The 18,794-nt window shown below is 34.8% G+C and overlaps 2 protein-coding genes across 3 annotated transcripts; both read right to left on the reverse strand.

The window, feature by feature from the left end:
- Nucleotides 1–1,975: 1,975 nt before the first annotated feature.
- Nucleotides 1,976–9,535, reverse strand: LOC307167553 (NLR family CARD domain-containing protein 3-like). Its single transcript, XM_079886743.1, has 12 exons — nucleotides 9,467–9,535; nucleotides 8,833–8,907; nucleotides 8,598–8,630; nucleotides 8,248–8,373; nucleotides 7,951–8,061; nucleotides 7,650–7,760; nucleotides 6,994–7,068; nucleotides 4,721–6,481; nucleotides 4,080–4,244; nucleotides 3,852–3,977; nucleotides 3,559–3,732; nucleotides 1,976–2,907 (listed from the first exon to the last, which is right to left on the reverse strand). The coding sequence occupies exons 2-12, from the start codon at nucleotides 8,883–8,885 to the stop codon at nucleotides 2,736–2,738; spliced, it is 2,907 nt and encodes a 968-aa protein (XP_079742869.1). The 5' UTR covers nucleotides 8,886–8,907; nucleotides 9,467–9,535; the 3' UTR covers nucleotides 1,976–2,735.
- A 1,810-nt stretch (nucleotides 9,536–11,345) lies between these two features.
- On the reverse strand, nucleotides 11,346–17,748 carry LOC307167543 (NLR family CARD domain-containing protein 3). Of its 2 annotated transcripts, XM_079886720.1 has the most exons (11): nucleotides 17,619–17,748; nucleotides 17,272–17,376; nucleotides 17,014–17,115; nucleotides 16,745–16,855; nucleotides 16,186–16,272; nucleotides 13,626–15,368; nucleotides 13,354–13,518; nucleotides 13,095–13,262; nucleotides 12,198–12,371; nucleotides 11,875–12,048; nucleotides 11,346–11,638 (listed from the first exon to the last, which is right to left on the reverse strand). In XM_079886720.1, the coding sequence occupies exons 1-11, from the start codon at nucleotides 17,669–17,671 to the stop codon at nucleotides 11,482–11,484; spliced, it is 3,039 nt and encodes a 1,012-aa protein (XP_079742846.1). In that variant the 5' UTR covers nucleotides 17,672–17,748; the 3' UTR covers nucleotides 11,346–11,481. The 2 variants fall into 2 exon arrangements, with proteins under 2 accessions (XP_079742846.1, XP_079742847.1); XM_079886721.1 differs by lacking the exon at nucleotides 16,186–16,272.
- Between the last annotated feature and the right edge of the window lie 1,046 nt (nucleotides 17,749–18,794).

Consider the following 18,794-nt stretch of genomic DNA (forward strand, 5'->3'; position numbering starts at 1 on the left):
CACAAGGGCAAATTATACACAAGGTGTAACGAATTAGATCAAAGGGGAAATTTTAATAATAACTCATAACTTGTTATGATTAATTATTAATATTTGGGTCAGTTAATTGGATTAACTTGATGTAGCTAAATTAATATTATAATCAATTAATCAGTTCGTCCAACAAACTCTTTTGAGTATTCATTTATTCTAAGAAAAGCATATCTTTCATGGCCACCGAAAAATCATTATTTCTTAGCATGTACAGCGCTTAGAGCCTGTAACAAGATCAAGATCGTAAAATAGACTTTGTCGCAAGCAAAGAATCAGAACCAAATACATATTGTGCACAAGTTATATTAATGTGACAGAGGGCTCTGTCACGATCGCGACAGCACTGTATGCACACATGCATATGATTCACTGTTCAACCGTTTGCATGTTTATCCTACCCTTGGGTGCACACTAGGGTCAGGTTAACGTTCCAGTTTCATACATAACGCACTCATGACCACTCCATTACTACATCCTATCCTATATCCCTTAATAAACACACACAAACACCAGAAAAGTTCAGCAATACATATTTATTGTACTTATCTGCACGTTATCTCGTCATTAGTTGTTTGTTTGTGTTGCGTCTTTGTCCATGTTACCGGAAGCAAATAGCAAACCCTGGTGACGATCCAGAAGGGTAGATATCAGTAAATTCCCATGTTGCGCATGCGCGATCGCTTGCTGGACTGTCGTAAATGCTGGACTGTCGTAAATGTTGTTTGTTTAGGGTTGAGTTAATTCATGTATGATAAGGAATGATGTTTATGTGCATATATATAGTATTATATATATATATATATATATATATATATTTAGGTGATGAATGTTATACAATGTGAATGTGTATATTGATGTTCTGACACTTATGTTATGCATATAAAAATGTATGTAAAGCTATAATACTTACCTCTGTAAGAATGTGGATGAGTCCATGTGGGTGGAGCTTCTGCTTTAAAAGCCAGCCTTGTTTGACTGTTCTGGGGATGGTAGTTGTGTGTACTTACCTTTCTGTAGAAGGATGTAACAGCCAAGGGCTGTCTGGATATTTTTACTCCAGTTTCCCCATCTCGCCTATTTTGTTTATTATTATTATTTTGTATATATATATATATATATTTTTTTTTTCTTCAATAAAACAACTTGCACAAGAAGTGCTATTGCGGCCTTGCCATTATTTTCTTGTGGGGGACCATTTTTCTATCACGCCTCATCACAATTAACTAAATCACAAACATAACTAAACTAAACTACATGCATAGGTAAAATGGTGAGTGATATGGAACCAGAAGCAGGAAATAGAACTATGGAAAATATCCATTTAACTATGAAAAGAACCACCAGCTTATCATTTTCAGAGCACCTCATTAAATTGATACTTTCATGGTCTGTGCAGTGGACACAATTCTTGATGTGGTTGAACATTGAAGTTGATGGTTCCGTGAGTGTCAAATGTTGGAGTTGCAATCGTTAGGGTTATAAAGCCAAGAGTTGATCATTGCCCATTCAGTGATGGTAAGGTTGCAGTTTTCTTCTGAGTTGGATTGAAGAAAATACAGTCTGACTCTTTTGGGAGAGTGAAAGCATAGCAGGCGGTGGTCACAGTATCAAATACTTAATATACATAAAATACAAGATAGTAAATCATTCACACAGTTTCTGGGATGCATGATCATTCATAGATCAGTTCGTCTATGATTAATGCAGCAAAGTCTGTATTAAAGGCTGTTTCTGTCTTCCCCATTGTCTTTGTCTTGACCACATTTTTAACAGCAATAAAACCAACTTATCTAATCATGGTCATGGTAACTAAGACCTTTTTGCCCTTGTTGGGGGAATGGGACCACAGATCCCAGAGTGAGTTTAAAATATTATTTGTTAAACTATAACAAATACTTGTGTCTGATTTGTCTCAGTCGTTACACAAGGTAACAAGGGGGGTATGGTTGATTGTCATGGGAACACATAAGGGTAGCCAAGGGAACTAACAAGCCACACCTGGAGAGACTAATCAACATGAAAAACCACAAGACAGGAAATAACACAAAAGTCCTCACACAAGACATGAACACAGGCTGAAATCGTGACAGCAGGTATAGTTTAGTTTAATTACGGTATAACTTATGTTGTTGTCATCTTGCTTTTATCCACAATTAGTACAAGCCTGTTGTAGAGTTTTCATTGTTAATTCATGTTAACTAATGTATTTAACTAAGGTTAACAACTGGAACCTTATTGTAAATTGTTAACGGAAATGTATATATAATGTACTTTGAATACAGTATATAAAACCATATTATGTGTAATTTTGCTCCCTGTTGTAATCGCTCTGACATGCATGTTTGAAGAGGCGTCTATAAGGATGCCAGTAGATGTGGATATAAAAACACTTTTACAACATTATTTAGGCCTCATTCTCCCTGGTCGCTTACAGGTGACTCAGACTCGTACACTGTGTGGGTGGACATTTCCTTCTTACGTATACACAGAATAACTGAAATGCTTATACATTACACTATCCTAACTTTCAGTCCATACAAAATGTGATTTACCTTTGCCTAAAGTAAGATTATAATATCATGATTTGATTTGCAAAAACTTCTTAATATAGTTGTTCAATATATAAAACATTTAATACATTTTTACAATTGTGTAATTTCTACTCATTGTTCAAAGCTTAAGTGTTTATTTCTAGAGTTATCTTAAGGATTGATGCTTTTTGATGACTTTTCCAGGATCATGGAGATCACATTCAAGTCTGACTCTTCCAGATCATTCTCAAGCAGATCGATCTCTTTCAGGTGGGAATGATTTGATTTCAGAGCTTCGGTCAGTGCCATCACACCTTCATATGTAACATTACAGTTGGACAACCTGAAGAGAGCAGAGTGGAGTTGTAAGCACAGATATTACTTCTTAGTTTAACAGTTGCTTAATCTGTTTTGAATGGCTTTGGATCTGAGATTGCACTGTTTGTGTTTGGTTTTTTTCATGGGGATCATTCTCTAAAAATGGTGCCTTTTAAAAATAACGGTTTAATCTTTCAGACTTCATGAAATTCATGGTTCAAACAGAGGTAAGTTTCTCTCACAGTCTTTATCAGTATTTAATTTTTCACATAGTAGTTATATTTGCCATGTCTCTGTAGTGTTATTGGTGGAATATATAACCTTTTTACATGAAACTGCTAAAATATAAACATTAATTTAGGATTGAGAGTAATAGTTAAAGAATCAGCAAAGAATCTTGTCTCAGGGTCTCCAGTTTACAGTGAGTTGAACAGAGATCAACATCACACCAGAGTCCTCAAACTCATTCTTCCTTAGAGAGAGTTCTTTCAGGTTTGAATCTGTTTCTACTATTGAAGCCAATTTTGCACAACTTTTGTGTGTTATATTACAATTATTTAACCTGTTATTAAAGCAATTAAAGGTTCTTTAATCATTATTAAATTCAAATAGTTCAGATGTGCTGATGTTGTTATGTTATGTTATGTTATGTTATGTTATGTTATGTTAAACTTACTTTAGTGTTTCCAATGCACACTGAACTTTCTCCAGAGCAGCACAGAGATGTTTCACTCCTGAGTCTCCTATGTTATTCGAGCTCAGGTCCAGCACTTTCAGATGAGTAGGATTTAAACTCAGAGCTGAGCTCAGGAAAACACAGCCTGCTTCTGTTATGCCACAGTTCTTCAGGCTACAGAGAAGAGAAAATATGTATGAAGTTTCAATCTAATGGCAAAAATGCATGTTGCGCATTTTGTTTGAAAAGGACTCATTAATAAGTATTTTATTAAGAGATTTAATAGAACCTACTTCAAAGATTCCAGTCTACACTCTTTGTCCTGTAGTCCAGCACTGAAACATATGTATTCTTTACAGTCTTTATCCTTAGGTAGATAATGTATATCGATCTTCTTAATGATTAACCATTCCATCACCCTGAAGTGAGATTAAAACATTCATCAAATGCCTTCTTATGTGAACAGTGTCATTTGTAATACAATGTTCTGATATTTAGTTTTTTTTCCCATAGAAACATACAGTGATTCCATGTTGTGAGATCTCTTAATTCCATTACAGAGTATTTCTACTCCTGAGTCCTGCAGGTTGTTGTGGCTCAAGTCCATCTCTCTCACATTGGATTGTGATGAAAGAACCATAGACAGCATTGCACAGCCTTTATATGTGATATTACACTCATTCAACCTGAAAAAAGTACAAGTAGCCTATATTATTTTGCTTTTTTGGCAGTGGCTAAAAATGCAATGCTATTTACACTGAGTTTAAGTTGTGGTAGATACTGTTTGCTCCTAGTATAAATAGCAACAATTAGTTTACACTAAGTACAGTACCACCACTCCATATACACAGCATACAGAGCCTGCATAGGGCACCAACTACTAAGGTGGGCCTCACTCAGATCCAAAGTGGACAGGGCAGTGACTAGTGATCGCTTGACTAAGTGTAAATATTGATAAATGCTACTCATGCAAAGTGTAAATAGAAGTAATTTGCTATTGTACTAAAGGTAAAATATCTGAACAATGGTGAGCCGAGATGAGAGTGAAAATAGCCTTCGCTAACATAGTCGATTAGCCGTACTCAGTGAAAATAGACATGGCCATTTATTTTTATATATTATTAATATTGAACACATCATATAAGCAGTTAAATTTTCTCACAAGATCTTTTTCGACAACTTGATCACTGGAAGCAGCCAGATCAAGGCTGCTTCCAATTTTCCATATTTACAAAGTTCAAACTCATTGAACTTCTCATTTGATGTCATTAAGATGTACACCAGAGCCAACCAGAGATGTGGGGACAGAGTTTCGCTGTTTATTTTTCCGGAGGTCAGGAAGCTTTGGATTTCAGTAATAAGGGAATGATCATTCAGTTCACTCAGACAGTGGAACAAAACAAGAGTCATTTCTGAGCAAGGGATTGTTTTTAACTTTTGCTTGAGATACTCAATAGTTTTCTCTCTTTCCAGGGAGCTTCCGGTCTTCTTCACCAAAAGACCTTTTAGGAGGTTCTCGTTCATTGAATGTCCCATGAGGAAGCGAAGAAAAAGATCGAAATGTCCATTCATGTATGCAACAGTTTTATCAACTGCACTCTTGTGTAAGCTGAACATTGTCACAGGGGTTCCAGATTCATGGGCTTCAAGCTCATTTTTGCTGCTGTTGTGGAAGGAGAGGTGCACATATAGAGCCGCTAGATGTTCCTGAACACTCAGATGAACAAAGCAGAAGACTTTCCCCTGATACCAGCCAAACTCCTCTCTGAAGATCTGAGTGCACAATCCTGAGTACACTGATGCTTCCATCACATCAATGCCACACTCTCTCAGGTCTTCCTCATAGAAGATCACATTGCCTCTTTCCAGTTGCTCGTATGCCAGTTTCCCTAGTTTGAAGATCATCTCTTTATCTTTGTCCTCTTTATCATTGTACTTTGTGTCTTTGATGCTAATCTGTGCCATCAGGAAGTGTGTGTACATTTGAGTGAGAGTCTTGGGAATCTCTCCACTCTCTGCTTCGCTCAACATCTTCTCCAGAACAGTGGCTGAGATCCAGCAGAACACTGGGATGTGGCACATGATGTAGAGGCTCCTTGATGACTTCAGGTGTGTGATGATTGTATTGGCCAGACTCTGATCACTGATTCTCTTCCTGAAGTATTCCTCCTTCTGTGGATCATTGAAGCCTCGTACCTCTGTCACTCGATGGACACACTCAGAGGGGACGAGATCGGCTGCTGCTGGTCTGGAGGTGATCCAGATGAGAGCAGAGGGAAGCAGATTCCCCACAATGAGGTTCGTCAGCAGCACGTCCACTGAGGCTGATTCACTTACATCACACAACCTCATATCACTCTGAAAATCCAGAGACAGGCGACACTCGTCCAGACCATCAAAGATGAACAACACTTTACATTTGTCAAAGGATATTTCCATTTCTTTTGTTTCAGGAAAAAAGACATGAAGAAGATCTGAAAGACTGAGTGTTTTGTCTTTCATCAGATTGATCTCTCTGAAAGGAAGTGGAAATATGAGCTGGACGTCCTGATTCTCTTTCTCTTCAGCCCAGTCCAGGATGAACTTCTGCACAGAGACTGTTTTTCCAATGCCAGCGACTCCCTTTGTCAGCACAGTTCTGATGGGTTTGTCTTGTCTAGGTAAACGTCTAAAGATGTCATTGCATTTGATCGGTATTGTTGCTCCTTCTGCAGCCTTCAGTGATTTTTCTATCCTTTTAATTTCATGTTCATTACTGACCTGTCCATTTCCACTCTCTGTGATGTAAAGCTCTGTGTAGATCTCATTCAGGAGTGTTGGGTTTCCCTGCTTTGCAAGTCCTTCAAAAATGTAGAGATGCTTCTTTTTCATGCAAGATTTTAATCTTTCGTGGATCTCTGGATCATGAGTTTGTGCATCATATCTGTAAAAAATATAATCTTTTAAGTCGCAAATAATAAAACTAAAGAGCCTTAGCCTATGTAGGCCATTAAGTGTTAACAACTTTTTTTTTCATTATATTCAAACATCAATATATTTATAACATAAATATCTTAAACACTATGATATCATATGTATTTTCCTTTTTTGTAATCTCTTTTAATATAATGTTTGTGGCTAATTTAATTAGATAGTTTTTTTTTCTATGAATGAAGACTGTGACTGAACAAATTGCCAGAAATATGAGTAATGATTCTAATAAGCAAGGTCCATTATTAATTGAATGATGACTTAAATATTGTTTTACTATGTGTAGTTTCTTAGATCATGTGAGAGATTTGCATGATGGCAACTTGTCACTGAACAAGGAAGTCAGAGATGCTCTGCTGTTCATTGCTGAAACCCTGCAGCTGGTGGGAGTTAATGGCTAATCATCTCTACTCCTCCTAATTCACTGCGTTTGACATTGTGAATGAGATCAGAATGATACAATACCTCTGGTGTGGTATATTTGATTCATCTTTTATTTGTATTGCACTGGGATCAGGTGAATTAGATATCTCTAGATATCTGAAAAATACATTATTCATAGAAATTAAATTCAAATCAATTTGAGTTTTCTCTCTATTGCTTAGATGCATTTCTTTAAAAAAAAAGAAAAAAAAATTGGTCATCTATAAACATTCTCAAAAAAATGTAAATAAAAAACTTTATTATAAATACTCTCTGTTCTACCAAAACTTTGGCCTCAGATTCACAAAAATCAACCAGTGACCAGTTACTTAGCTAGTGAAGAATGTGTGTTGTTTGAGTTTGGTTTATTATATCTCAATCCATTACTCTTTCCTCCTGAATGAGACTGAGGTTAAACCTGTGCTCAATAAAGACAGTTCTGTGTAGACCACTGTGGAACATTCAGGAATTTGGAATATGGGAAAATATGGTGAAAAAATGGTGAAGAATATTTATAGATTTGAGAAATGCATCTTTGATTTCTGAAATAAAGTAATGGTTTGAGAATAATAGAATATGTTTAGTGTGTAAGGGATTGTGGAAAAAACCTTTTAAACATTCACAATAAAGTTTTTATTTATAGCTGGAAGGCTACAATTATCACGACAATAGCATGTGCACATAAAAGATAAATATACCTTCGGTCAAACTGAGAATATCCATTCTTTAATTGAATTGGTATTTTCATTGATTTGTCACTTTTCAGGGACCAAACGCTGGGATCAGATGAATGCGGTCTTTCTTGAGAACTGAAAAAGACAACATAATCCATCTCACCATTAAACACCAATGAATTTGTGCTTCCAAGTAAAATTCAGTGTCATCAAGATTTGTTCAGGACAATACTCTATCATTTAAAAGCAAAAATCATTTTGATTGAATGATTTTGATGTCAAAACCATCAAAACTACTGTACATCATATAAAAATAGTTATTCACCTCTGATCAAACTGAGAATCTCCATTTTTTAACTGAATTGGTATTTTCATTGATTTGTCACTTTTCAGGGACCAAACACTGGGATCAGATGAATGTGGTCTTTCTTGAGAACTGAAAAAGACAACATAATCCATCTCACCATTAAACAACAATGAATATGTGCTTCCCAAGTAAAATTCAGTGTCATCAAGATTTGTTCAGGACAATGCTGTATAATTTAAAAGCAAAAATCATTTTGATTGAATGATTTTGATGCCAAAAACATTGAAACTACGTCACATAAAAATAGTTATTCACCTCTGATCAAACTGAGAATCTCCATTTTTTAACTGAATTGGTATTTTCATTGATTTGTCACTTTTCATGGACAAAACACTAGGCACAGGTAAATCTGACCTCTCCAGAGACCTGAAAAACAACAACCTTTTCCCCGGAAAGTTTATGTTCTTGTCAACAAAATATTTGGTTTCATTAATCTATATCTCTCTAAAGTTGAATATAATGTTCAAGTAAATTAAAATGTTGGTTTCATTAATCTTTATTAATGAAAGGTTATTTGCAACGAAAACATTATTTACATATTGCTACAGGATCAAAAGCAACACAACTATGAAGGCACATGCAAAAATAAATGTAATTGGATTTACCTTTGTTTAAACTGAGAACTGAGAACTTCAGAACTGAAAAAAAATGTAATTAGCTGTATTAGCAAGAGTTATAAGCAGTATAATTTGATATCAAATTGTAAACTGTTGGTTTGAAGTGAATTTGCTTTGATCTGTCACTTAAGCATATACATAAAGAATATGCTTCTTTAAAACATTAATTTATATTTGATTTATATCTATATGAATATGATTGATTAAAAAATATTTCTCTCACCTTTTCTCTCCATCACAAGTGTTGTGATAATCAGTGTCTTCTTCAGCATTCATTTTGGTGTTTATTTTTTCCCAACTGCTGAACAGATTTATCCTGAATTGTGTGTCCATCACAATCAAATAAATATTAAAAAGTATATATATATTAAAAAATATATATATTTTACTCTCTCAAACACTTTATGAAATCAAAGTACTAGGAATGAGGAAGAAAAACAATGAAGGACACAAATAAATCAAGCTGGTTTTACTGGTTTTTTAGTTATTTCCTGGTTTAGTTAATAGTTCACATACTTTCAGGTTGTGTATGGCTTTGACTGTTTCACAGTGTCTTACTGAACATAAAAACATTATATAAGTACATTATATAACTTACTGATCATAAAATTATATAAGTTGTAGTGTAAGCATAGTGTTAATTTTGTGCTGTTTATAACACTTAAACTTAATGCATTCTGCAAATAATATAACTGAAAAGCTTCAGATTAGACAGTGTCAAATGTATTTGAGTCTAACTGAATAATTTAATTTAATTATAATAGAGTAATTATCTAATAGAGTAATTTAACTCAAAATGATTTATCCTGCCTAATGTAATCAAACATTCGTCTCTCAGTCTGTGCAGTTTTACTTACCATGTGTGCTCTGGATTCCACTCTGGATTCCTTGTCTTATGAAACAACAGAATGATGGTGTTTTCTGTTTTACCTGCTCTGTGAAGGAGGAGCTAAATCTTATAAGAAACTGACAGGTTTGTGATTCATCACAGGAGGAGGAGATACTGTATGAACCACATTACCAAGTTTGATTGAGAACCACTGCTAGAAAGTATTAAAGCAATAATGTTGCTGCTACTTGTGGAGACTGCAGTATTGAGTTTACTGTTTTGTTCATCTACCAGTGTTTGTAGGCCTATTTGATTTATTTTTTTAATGTTTTTTTATTAGCTTTCACTTAATTTAAAAGCCTGTTTATTGTTACTGTGTTTATCTAATGACCTACTTGATGACATTCATCCCATCTCCTCTAAACCCTCTAAACCAGACTGAGGGGTTAATTAGCTATTTTTGAAAGTTGAAATATGACTACTTTAAATATGAAATAAATAATTTGATACAATGGACTTATTGTGTATCTACATGTTTTTACATTGTACTTATATTTTAAAAATTCCTGCATGTAATTACAGCTGTAATTAATTAACTCACCCTTAAACCTACCCAATCCACCACACCTGTCCCTAACCTTACCCGTATCACACCTCAATAGCAGCAAAACTGTTTTACAATACAACATGAACACAATAAGTACATTGTACATGTTTTTTGATGTATGTACATAGTACTTAAAGCCACTTAATATAAAGTGGGACCAAATTTTCTAAATGAAACCTATATAGAAAAAAGAAGATATTTGCTCATGAAAGTCTAGACAGATTTTATATCATGTAATCAAAGATAATCAGTCACACGTCAATAAGTGTCCTAAAATCTAGATAAAGGGCATACCTCCATGAATACTTGTCAAGTGGATCTTTAGAGAAAACTGTAGTCACAGTGTGTTGTTTTGATAATTTTTTAATATATTTTACTTTTTTTACTCTTAAGTATTCTGACGTAATTTATCCTGCGACCATCGGTGGCACAGTTTATGGCATGCAAAACTCTTCACTGAAATTTACCTGGATAAGATGGTTTTACAATACATCTATATTTGAGGTATAGATTTAACCTCAGAAAGTTTCAAAGCTCATAAAGGCGTTTAAAAGCATTACAGATGTTTTTTCAGGTATGCATAAATGCACACAAGTTTATATTGTTTACAGATAAGTTAAAGGTGAAATTGGAAAAAAATAAATAAAATAAATAAATAAATAATGATAAACAAAAATGCCATGCATGGTTATCGTCGTTAAGCATGGTCGTTTCTTTCTTACCTTTATAGTCTAAAAAATCCATTCACTGTAAACTTGATAGTACAGTGACAGTCTGCAATATGAGGATGCACAATGCAAGTCCTATGTAAATAGGTACGCACAAAAAGTATTCTCGTCGCTTCATAAAAGTAAGGTTGAACCACTGTAGTCAAATGGACTATTATAATAAAGTTTTTGCTACCTTTCTGGGCCTTGAAAGTGGTTATGGTGTTGCTGTCTATGGGGGAGTCAGAAAGCTCTCGGATTTCATTAAAAATATCTTCTTTTGTGTTTCGAAGATGAACTAAGGTGTTACGGATTTGAAACAAAATGAGGGTGAGTAATTAACAACAGAATTGTAATTTTTGGGTGAACTATCCCTTTAAGGTCCGAGGATATTGGCCCCACCCGGCTCGTTGTTAGCCCTGGCTCCCACTGGCCCGGAAATTGCAAGCGGTAGAATATAAAACCAGGTAAATTAGTTATTTTCATTGTCACAGTTTCTACTACTCCTATGGTACTTACATGACCATAAATTATGTTCTTTTGTGTGTATAATAAAATAAAATAAAATAAAATAAAATAAAAAAATAGTTTGTATATGGTATACTTGATGTTTATTAAACAAATTGTATGTGTATATATACATGTGTAATATAATTCAGAATACAGTTTATCCAAATGATCAAAGCTTACACTTTGCTAAGATTTGTGTTAGTGTTGTTTTTTCTGTTTTTATGATGACTTGTTCAGTATCATGGAGATCACATTCAAGTCTGACTCTTCCAGATCATTCTCAAGCAGATCGATCTCTTTGAGTTGGGATGGATTTGATTTCAGAGCTTCGGTCAGTGCCGTCACACCTTCATGTGTAACATTACAGTTGGACAACCTGAAGAAAGCAGAGTGGATTATCAGACAGCGGAAAAGTTAACCAATAATGGTATAAATGGTTTAGTTTTTGTGGAAATCTGATTAGGTTTCTTTTCTTTGAGTGGATTTGTAAGCACAGGTCAGTGGTTCATTACTTTTTAGTTTAAGAGATGCTTAATCAGATTTTAATAGTTTTTGAATCCAAGTTCACAAGTTTTCCAAAGTAATGCAAGTAATAGTTTTCCAGACATTTACCTCAGCTTCTCTAGTTTACAGTGAGGATTCTCCAGTCCGACACAGAGCTTCTTCACACCTGAGTCTCGTAGATCATTAATACTCAGATCCAGATCTGTCAGATTGGAGGTCTTTGAGCTGAGAGCTGAAGCCAGAGCAGTGCAACTTTTCTCTGTGATTCCACATTTGTCCAACCTGATAGTAAGAAAAGTTTAATTTAATTATTTTACTTTTTTAATTTAATTTGTTAAGATAATTAAATATAATTTAATATTGACATTATTCAAAACAATGCCATTTGGAAGACACCTTAACTCTTTATCTAAAATTGTGTTATAACTCACTTCAGTATTTCCAATGCACTCTGAACTTCCTCCAGAGCAGCACAGAGATGTTTCACTCCTGAGTCTCCTATGTTATTCCAGCTCAGGTCCAACACTTTCAGATGTGAAGGGTTTAAACTCAGAGCTGAGCTCAGGAAAACACAGCCTGCTTCTGTTACTCCACAGTTCTTCAGACTATGATGAGAAGAGGTAATACGTTTGACACCTCAAGACATTACATATAAAATGTAATTACAGGTCCTATATTCACTGTACATAAATATATTTGCACCAAATAAATGTCACTCTGTTTTGTAAAAAATATGAATGCTTGATTAAATAATATTAAATAGTTAAAATAAATTGTTATTTGTACACAAATCACAGCTTGTGCTGTATTTGTTGTTATGTGCATGAAACAGTGCCATGCACTCTGAAGACAACTAATACTACTTAATGAGATTATAGCTAACGAAACTGAATATGGATGCACATGAAGCTCCTGCCCGGAGCCTAGAGGCCAATATTTATGACTGTTGCTGCAGTAGAAATTGCATACTGTATAGTAGGTACAACATTTTGACTTGAAGCTTGCTTCACAGCCATTAAAACAGTTTGTTCTCTATATTATGATTTTATGAAGTATGGATTAAATTTGGACGCACTACTCACACACACTTTTTATCGCCTTCTGTATAGCATGGAGGGAGGCATATTCAGACACAGGGTGTGTCTTAAGAACTAGTCTTGACTAACGAGCAGTTAACCAAGCAATAAACAGTCTTTTCAGATTCAGATTAGACCAACCTACGTTTCTTTGTAACTGACTTAAGTTATGACTGGTTTTTAAGAATATAATTAGTTTGCTTACTTGTTAGACCAGTCTAAGTATTATGTAACAGGCCATGGAGAACTTACTTCAGAGATTCCAGGTTGCACTCTGTGTCCTGTAGTCCAGCGGTTCTGTGAGTCGAATGAAACTCGTATTTTTTGTTCCCATGTTTATGCAGGCTTTTATGCTGGCTATGTGAACCACATCTTGGTGCTAAATCTGTCTTGTGCTTCTTTCTTCCAATTTCCTTTATTCTGATATGAGAAACAATTAAAATGTGTAAACATTTTATAATTCGTAAGATAATGATATTCCAGTATTTCCCTTAAATGAATCTAAGCGTACAGTGATGCTCCATGGGGTGATTTCTGTACTCCGACACAGAGTATTTCTACTCCTGAGTCCTGCAGGTTGTTGTTGCTCAGGTCCAGCTCTCTCACATTGGATAACGATGTAAGAACCGTAGTCAGCAGTGCACAACCTTTATCTGTGATATTACAGTCATTCAACCTGACAAAATAGACTGTATTAATATATGAATGTGTGTGTCTTTCTGTTTCTTTGTATATGAACAATTTTGTGCATTAATAATTAATAAAATTCCCAAAAGTGCTCACCGGGCCTTTGTGGATGACTTGATCACAGGATGCAGCCATTCTATGGTGTCATCTGATCTGCCATATTTTTGAAGATTAAACTCTTCAGACCTCTCATTTGATGTCATTAATAAACACACCAAAGTTGGCAAGTGATTTGGGGACATGTGTTTTCCACAGTTCATGAAGCTTTGTAATTCCTCAATCAGAGAATGATCATTAAGTTCCTTTAAACAGTGGAACAGAAGGAGACAATCATTTGGACAAGACTGGCCTTTGGTTTCTTGCTTGAGATACTCAATAGTTTTCTCTCTTTCCAGGGAGCTGTCTGTCTTCTTCAACAAAAGCCCTTCTAGAAGGCTGTGATTCGACTCCAGTGAAAGTCCCATGAGGAAGCGAAGGAAAAGATCGAGATGTCCATTTCTGCTCTCCAAGGCTTTTTTGACTGCACACTTGTGTAAGCTGAACATTGTTCCAGATTCATGGGCTTCAAGCATGTTTTTGCCCTTGTTGTGGAAGGAGAGATGAACATATAGAGCTGCCAGATGTTCCTGAATGCTCAGATGAACAAAGCAGAAGACTTTCCCCTGATACCAGTCAGACTCCTCTCTAAAGATCTGAGTGCACAATCCTGAGTACACTGATGCTTCTGTCACATCAATGCTACACTCTCTCAGGTCTTCCTCATAGAAGATCACATTGCCTCTTTCCAGTTGTTCGTATGCCAGTTTCCCCAGTTTGAAGATCATCTCTTTATCTTTGTCCTCCTTCTCAGTATACTTTGTGTTTTTAATGCTAATCTGTGCCATCAGAAAGTGTGTGTACATCTGAGTGAGAGTCTTGGGAATCTCTCCACTCTCTGCTTCGCTCAACATCTTCTCCAGAACAGTGGCTGAGATCCAGCAGAACACTGGGATGTGGCACATGATGTAGAGGCTCCTTGATGACTTCAGGTGTGTGAAGATTGTATTGGCCAGACTCTGATCACTGATTCTCTTCCTGAAGTATTCCTCCTTCTGTGGATCATTGAAGCCTCGTACCTCTGTCACTCGATGGACACACTCAGAGGGGATGAGATCGGCTGCTGCTGGTCTGGAGGTGATCCAGATGAGAGCAGAGGGAAGCAGATTCCCCACAATGAGGTTCGTCAACAGCACGTCCACTGAGGTCTCTTTGGTCTGATCCCGTAGAATCTCATTGGTGTGAAAGTTTAAGGGAAGACGGCACTCATCCAGACCATCAAAGATAAAAACGACAGAGGAGTTTTGAATCATATGTAAACTTATCTCTCCCATAAAGAAGGTCTGAAGAAGACCAACTAAACTGAACTTTTTGTCCTTCATCAAATTGATCTCTCTGAAAGGAAGTGGAAATATGAGCTGGACGTCCTGATTCTCTTTCTCTTCAGCCCAGTCCAGGATGAACTTCTGCACAGAGACTGTTTTTCCAATTCCAGCGACTCCCTTTGTCAGCACAGTTCTGATGGGTTTGTCTTGTCCAGGTAAAGGTCTAAAGATGTCATTGCATTTGATCGGTATTGTTGCTCTTTCTGCAGTCTTTAATGTTTTTTCTATCATTGTAAGCTCATGTTTATTACTGATCTCTCCAGTTTCTCCCTCTATGATGTAAACCTCTGTGTAGATCTCATTTATTAGTGTTGGGTTTTCCTGCTTTCCCAATCCCTCAAAAACATACTGATGTTTCATTCTGATGTAAGATTTTAATCTTTGGTAGATCTCAGGATCATGTGTTTGCTGGTTATGTCTGTAAAGAACAAGTCTTTTCATAAGCAAATAATAAAACCACAAAGACTTTCTCATTGTTAGAAAATGCATGTGTTCTGTACAGTACATACTTGAGTGTAAACTTGAAACTATAATATTCAAGCAATGTTAAGTTATTTATTGCTTTTCAAATAGTGAAGGCTGTGGCTTTTATATTTTGTCTAAGTGGGTTTGTAACAACATGTATATAAAGTTGCACTGATTAATGTACAAGATATTAATTGAAAATTAACCTAAATTGTAGTTTGTTCCTTACACACATCTATCCGAAGAATTTGGATTAACTACTCTCCAGTTTTCACTGTTGTTTATTATGTGTTATTTCAGATCAGCTGAGAGGAACTGAGATAAACATGAAGGCAACTTGTCACTGATCAATAAGTAAGTCTGAGATGATCTGCTGTCTTGCTGAAACCCTGCAGCTGGTGAGAGTTAACAGCAAATCATCTGTACTCCTCCTTATTCATTGCGTTTGACATGGTGAGTCATTAGAACCCCGTCTCTGAACTATGAAGCACAATAAGTGCACTTCTCTAGCTTAAATCAACACTAACAGGTGAACTGCCCATACACAAAAGAAATATATTTTAAATATATTTTCAGAATATATTTTGGAATATATGCAAATATTCGAAATTGGCCCAATAAATATATTTTAGTTAAATATAAATATAAGTGAGCAACAATGTAAATATATTTCAATGTATTTGGAATATATGCCACATATATTTTTGACACTTTAAAATATATTTCAATATATTTCTTTTGTGTATGGGTGATGTGCTGTGAAACAAGACCTTTGGTGTGGTAAATTTGTTTCATTTCTCGATTGAATTGGGATCTGTACTTCACTGGAATCAGGTAAATGTGATTTCTCCAGGGAACTGAAAAAGACAAAATAAACTTTATTGCAGTTTACTCTCCATCACTTAGATGCATATCATTAAAAAATTATTATTTCAAAACCAAATGCTTCACTCAAAAAAAACTTATTCTTCTATCAAATCCAAATGTTTGCCTAATTTTCACAAAAACAGTTTTGCCACTTAGTGGAGAATGTGTTATTTGAGTTCATGTTGTTATGTTTATATTCAGAGCTATTTTTTTCCTGAAAGAGAATGTGGTTAAACACGTGCTTAATTAAAAGAGATTCGGCAGAGGAAAAAAAAGATTATTTGTAGTTTTGAAATATTCCTTTGATTTGAGAACAGAAGTATTAGTTTGAGATCCATAGAATCAGTTTTAGTGTGTAAAGAGTTGAGGAAAAACTTTAACAAAATTTTATTTATTGCTAGATGGATACAAATATCACTGCTATACCCGGTGCAAACATGAAGGTAAGTAGCCTAGATTTACCTTTGATCAAACAGAGAATCTGCATCTTTGAACTGAATTGGCATTTTCATTGATTTGTCACTTTTCAGAGACAAAACACTGGGATCTGTCGAATGTGATCTTTCCTTAGTACTGAAAAAAAAAACATAATATTATTTTCTAGCAAACATCTCAATAACATTAAAATTTAAGGAAAATCAGTTGCAATTTTTAGTTTGTATCTACTTCACTACAGTACCAAAATAATAGGTAATGTAAATTATGTCACATAAAACATATACTGTATTTACCTTTGATAAAATCCATCTTTGAACTGAATTGGCATTTTCATTGATTTGTCGCTTTTCAGGGACAAAACACTGAGATTTGTCGAATGTGATCTTTCCTTAGTACTGAAAAAAATCCATAATCCATCTCACCATAGTTTAAAATAATAATAATCTCAATGGCATCAAAATTGAAGAAAAATCTTTTTTTTTTTTTTTTTAGTTTGTATATACTTCTACAGCACCAAAATAATAGTCACATAAAACATATACTATATGTACCTTTGATCAAATCCATCTTTGAACTGAATTGGCATTTTCATTGATTTGTCGCTTTTCAGGGACAAAACACTGGGATCAGGTGAATGTGGTCTTTCCCGCTGAACACTGTCAGAAACAACACAATCCATCTTCATAGTTAAAAAAATTCAGCATCGCTTTCACTCAAATTATGTTAAGAGGGACAATGGCTTTTGTAATAAAAAGGTACATTTTTAAAATGTATTTAGCTATGTTAGGTTATAAGCAGTATGATTTAAACTCTAAACTGAGCTGTTTTAACTGAATTTGCTTTGATCTGTACAATTTTGAACAAATAAAACTTTAAACTTCAAATATATTTTGCTCACCTTTTCTCTCCATCACAAGTGTTGTGATAAGTAGTGTCTACTTCAGCATTCATTATGTTTTCCTACCTGCTGAACAGATTTATTCTGAATTCTGTGTCCATCACATTCAAATGAAAAAGAGTGAATGAGGAAGAAAAACAAAGGAAAAACAAATGACTAAAACTGCCTTCAGAAGCTGGTTTAACTGGTTCATGAGATGTCGGTAAAGTACCTCCCTGGTTTAGTTAGTTCACATACTTTCAGGCTATATAAGGATTTTTGTTTGGCTGACTGAACATAAATATACAAATTTTATGATGATGAATTTGAACGTGATTGCAGTGGAAGCGTAGAGTTTGCTTTTTATAACACTCAAATACATTCTAAAAATATTATAACTGGAATAACTTGAGATTTTTGCAGCATCAAATGTATTTAATTCTTTATAACTCTAGAAACAACAGAATGATTGTGTTTTTCTTTTTCTCATGCTTACCTGTGGAGGCAGAGCTAAACAATCTATAAAAAAAAAAAAAACTGACAGGTTTGTGATTCATCAGCCTACAGATGGAGCAGATATTGGGCTACAGTATGAATATGAACCACATTTCCAAGTGACAGATGAATTTGCACCACAATACAGTTAAGTTTGATTGAGAACCCTGCTATAAAACATTATGGCATGGTTTTACAGACAGGGCTTAGATTAAGCCAGGATTAGGCCTTTTTTCAATAAGGACATTTAAGTAGATTTTTTAAAACGTGCCTCAGAAAAAAACATTACTGATGTGCATCTTGAGACTAAACAATGGCACTGACATATATTTTAAGATATATCAGTGCAAGTTGTTTTCAGTCAAGACAGCTCAAACATGCTGGGACTAGTTTAAGCCTTGTCTGTGAAACCGGCCATATAGCTATGTGTAGACTATACAGTATTAAACTAGTTTGACTATTTTTGTTCGTCTTCTGATTATTCTATTTGAATTTTTTTTTTTTTAAGTAGATGTTTTAGCAGCATTCTCTTAATTTCTCTTAAAACTGATTTATTGTGAACATAATCTTTATGATTTAGCCTACTCCCCTCTAAACCTGAAAGAGAAGGGTTCATGAGCTTTTTTGAATGTTGAAAAATTTAACTATTTTGTTTTCCAAACAAAACTTGTAAAAAATAAAAATAAAATAAATAAAAAAATG

Source organism: Squalius cephalus (assembly GCF_949319135.1).
Source record: "Squalius cephalus genome assembly, chromosome: 11".
NCBI classification, from domain to species: domain Eukaryota; kingdom Metazoa; phylum Chordata; class Actinopteri; order Cypriniformes; family Leuciscidae; genus Squalius; species Squalius cephalus.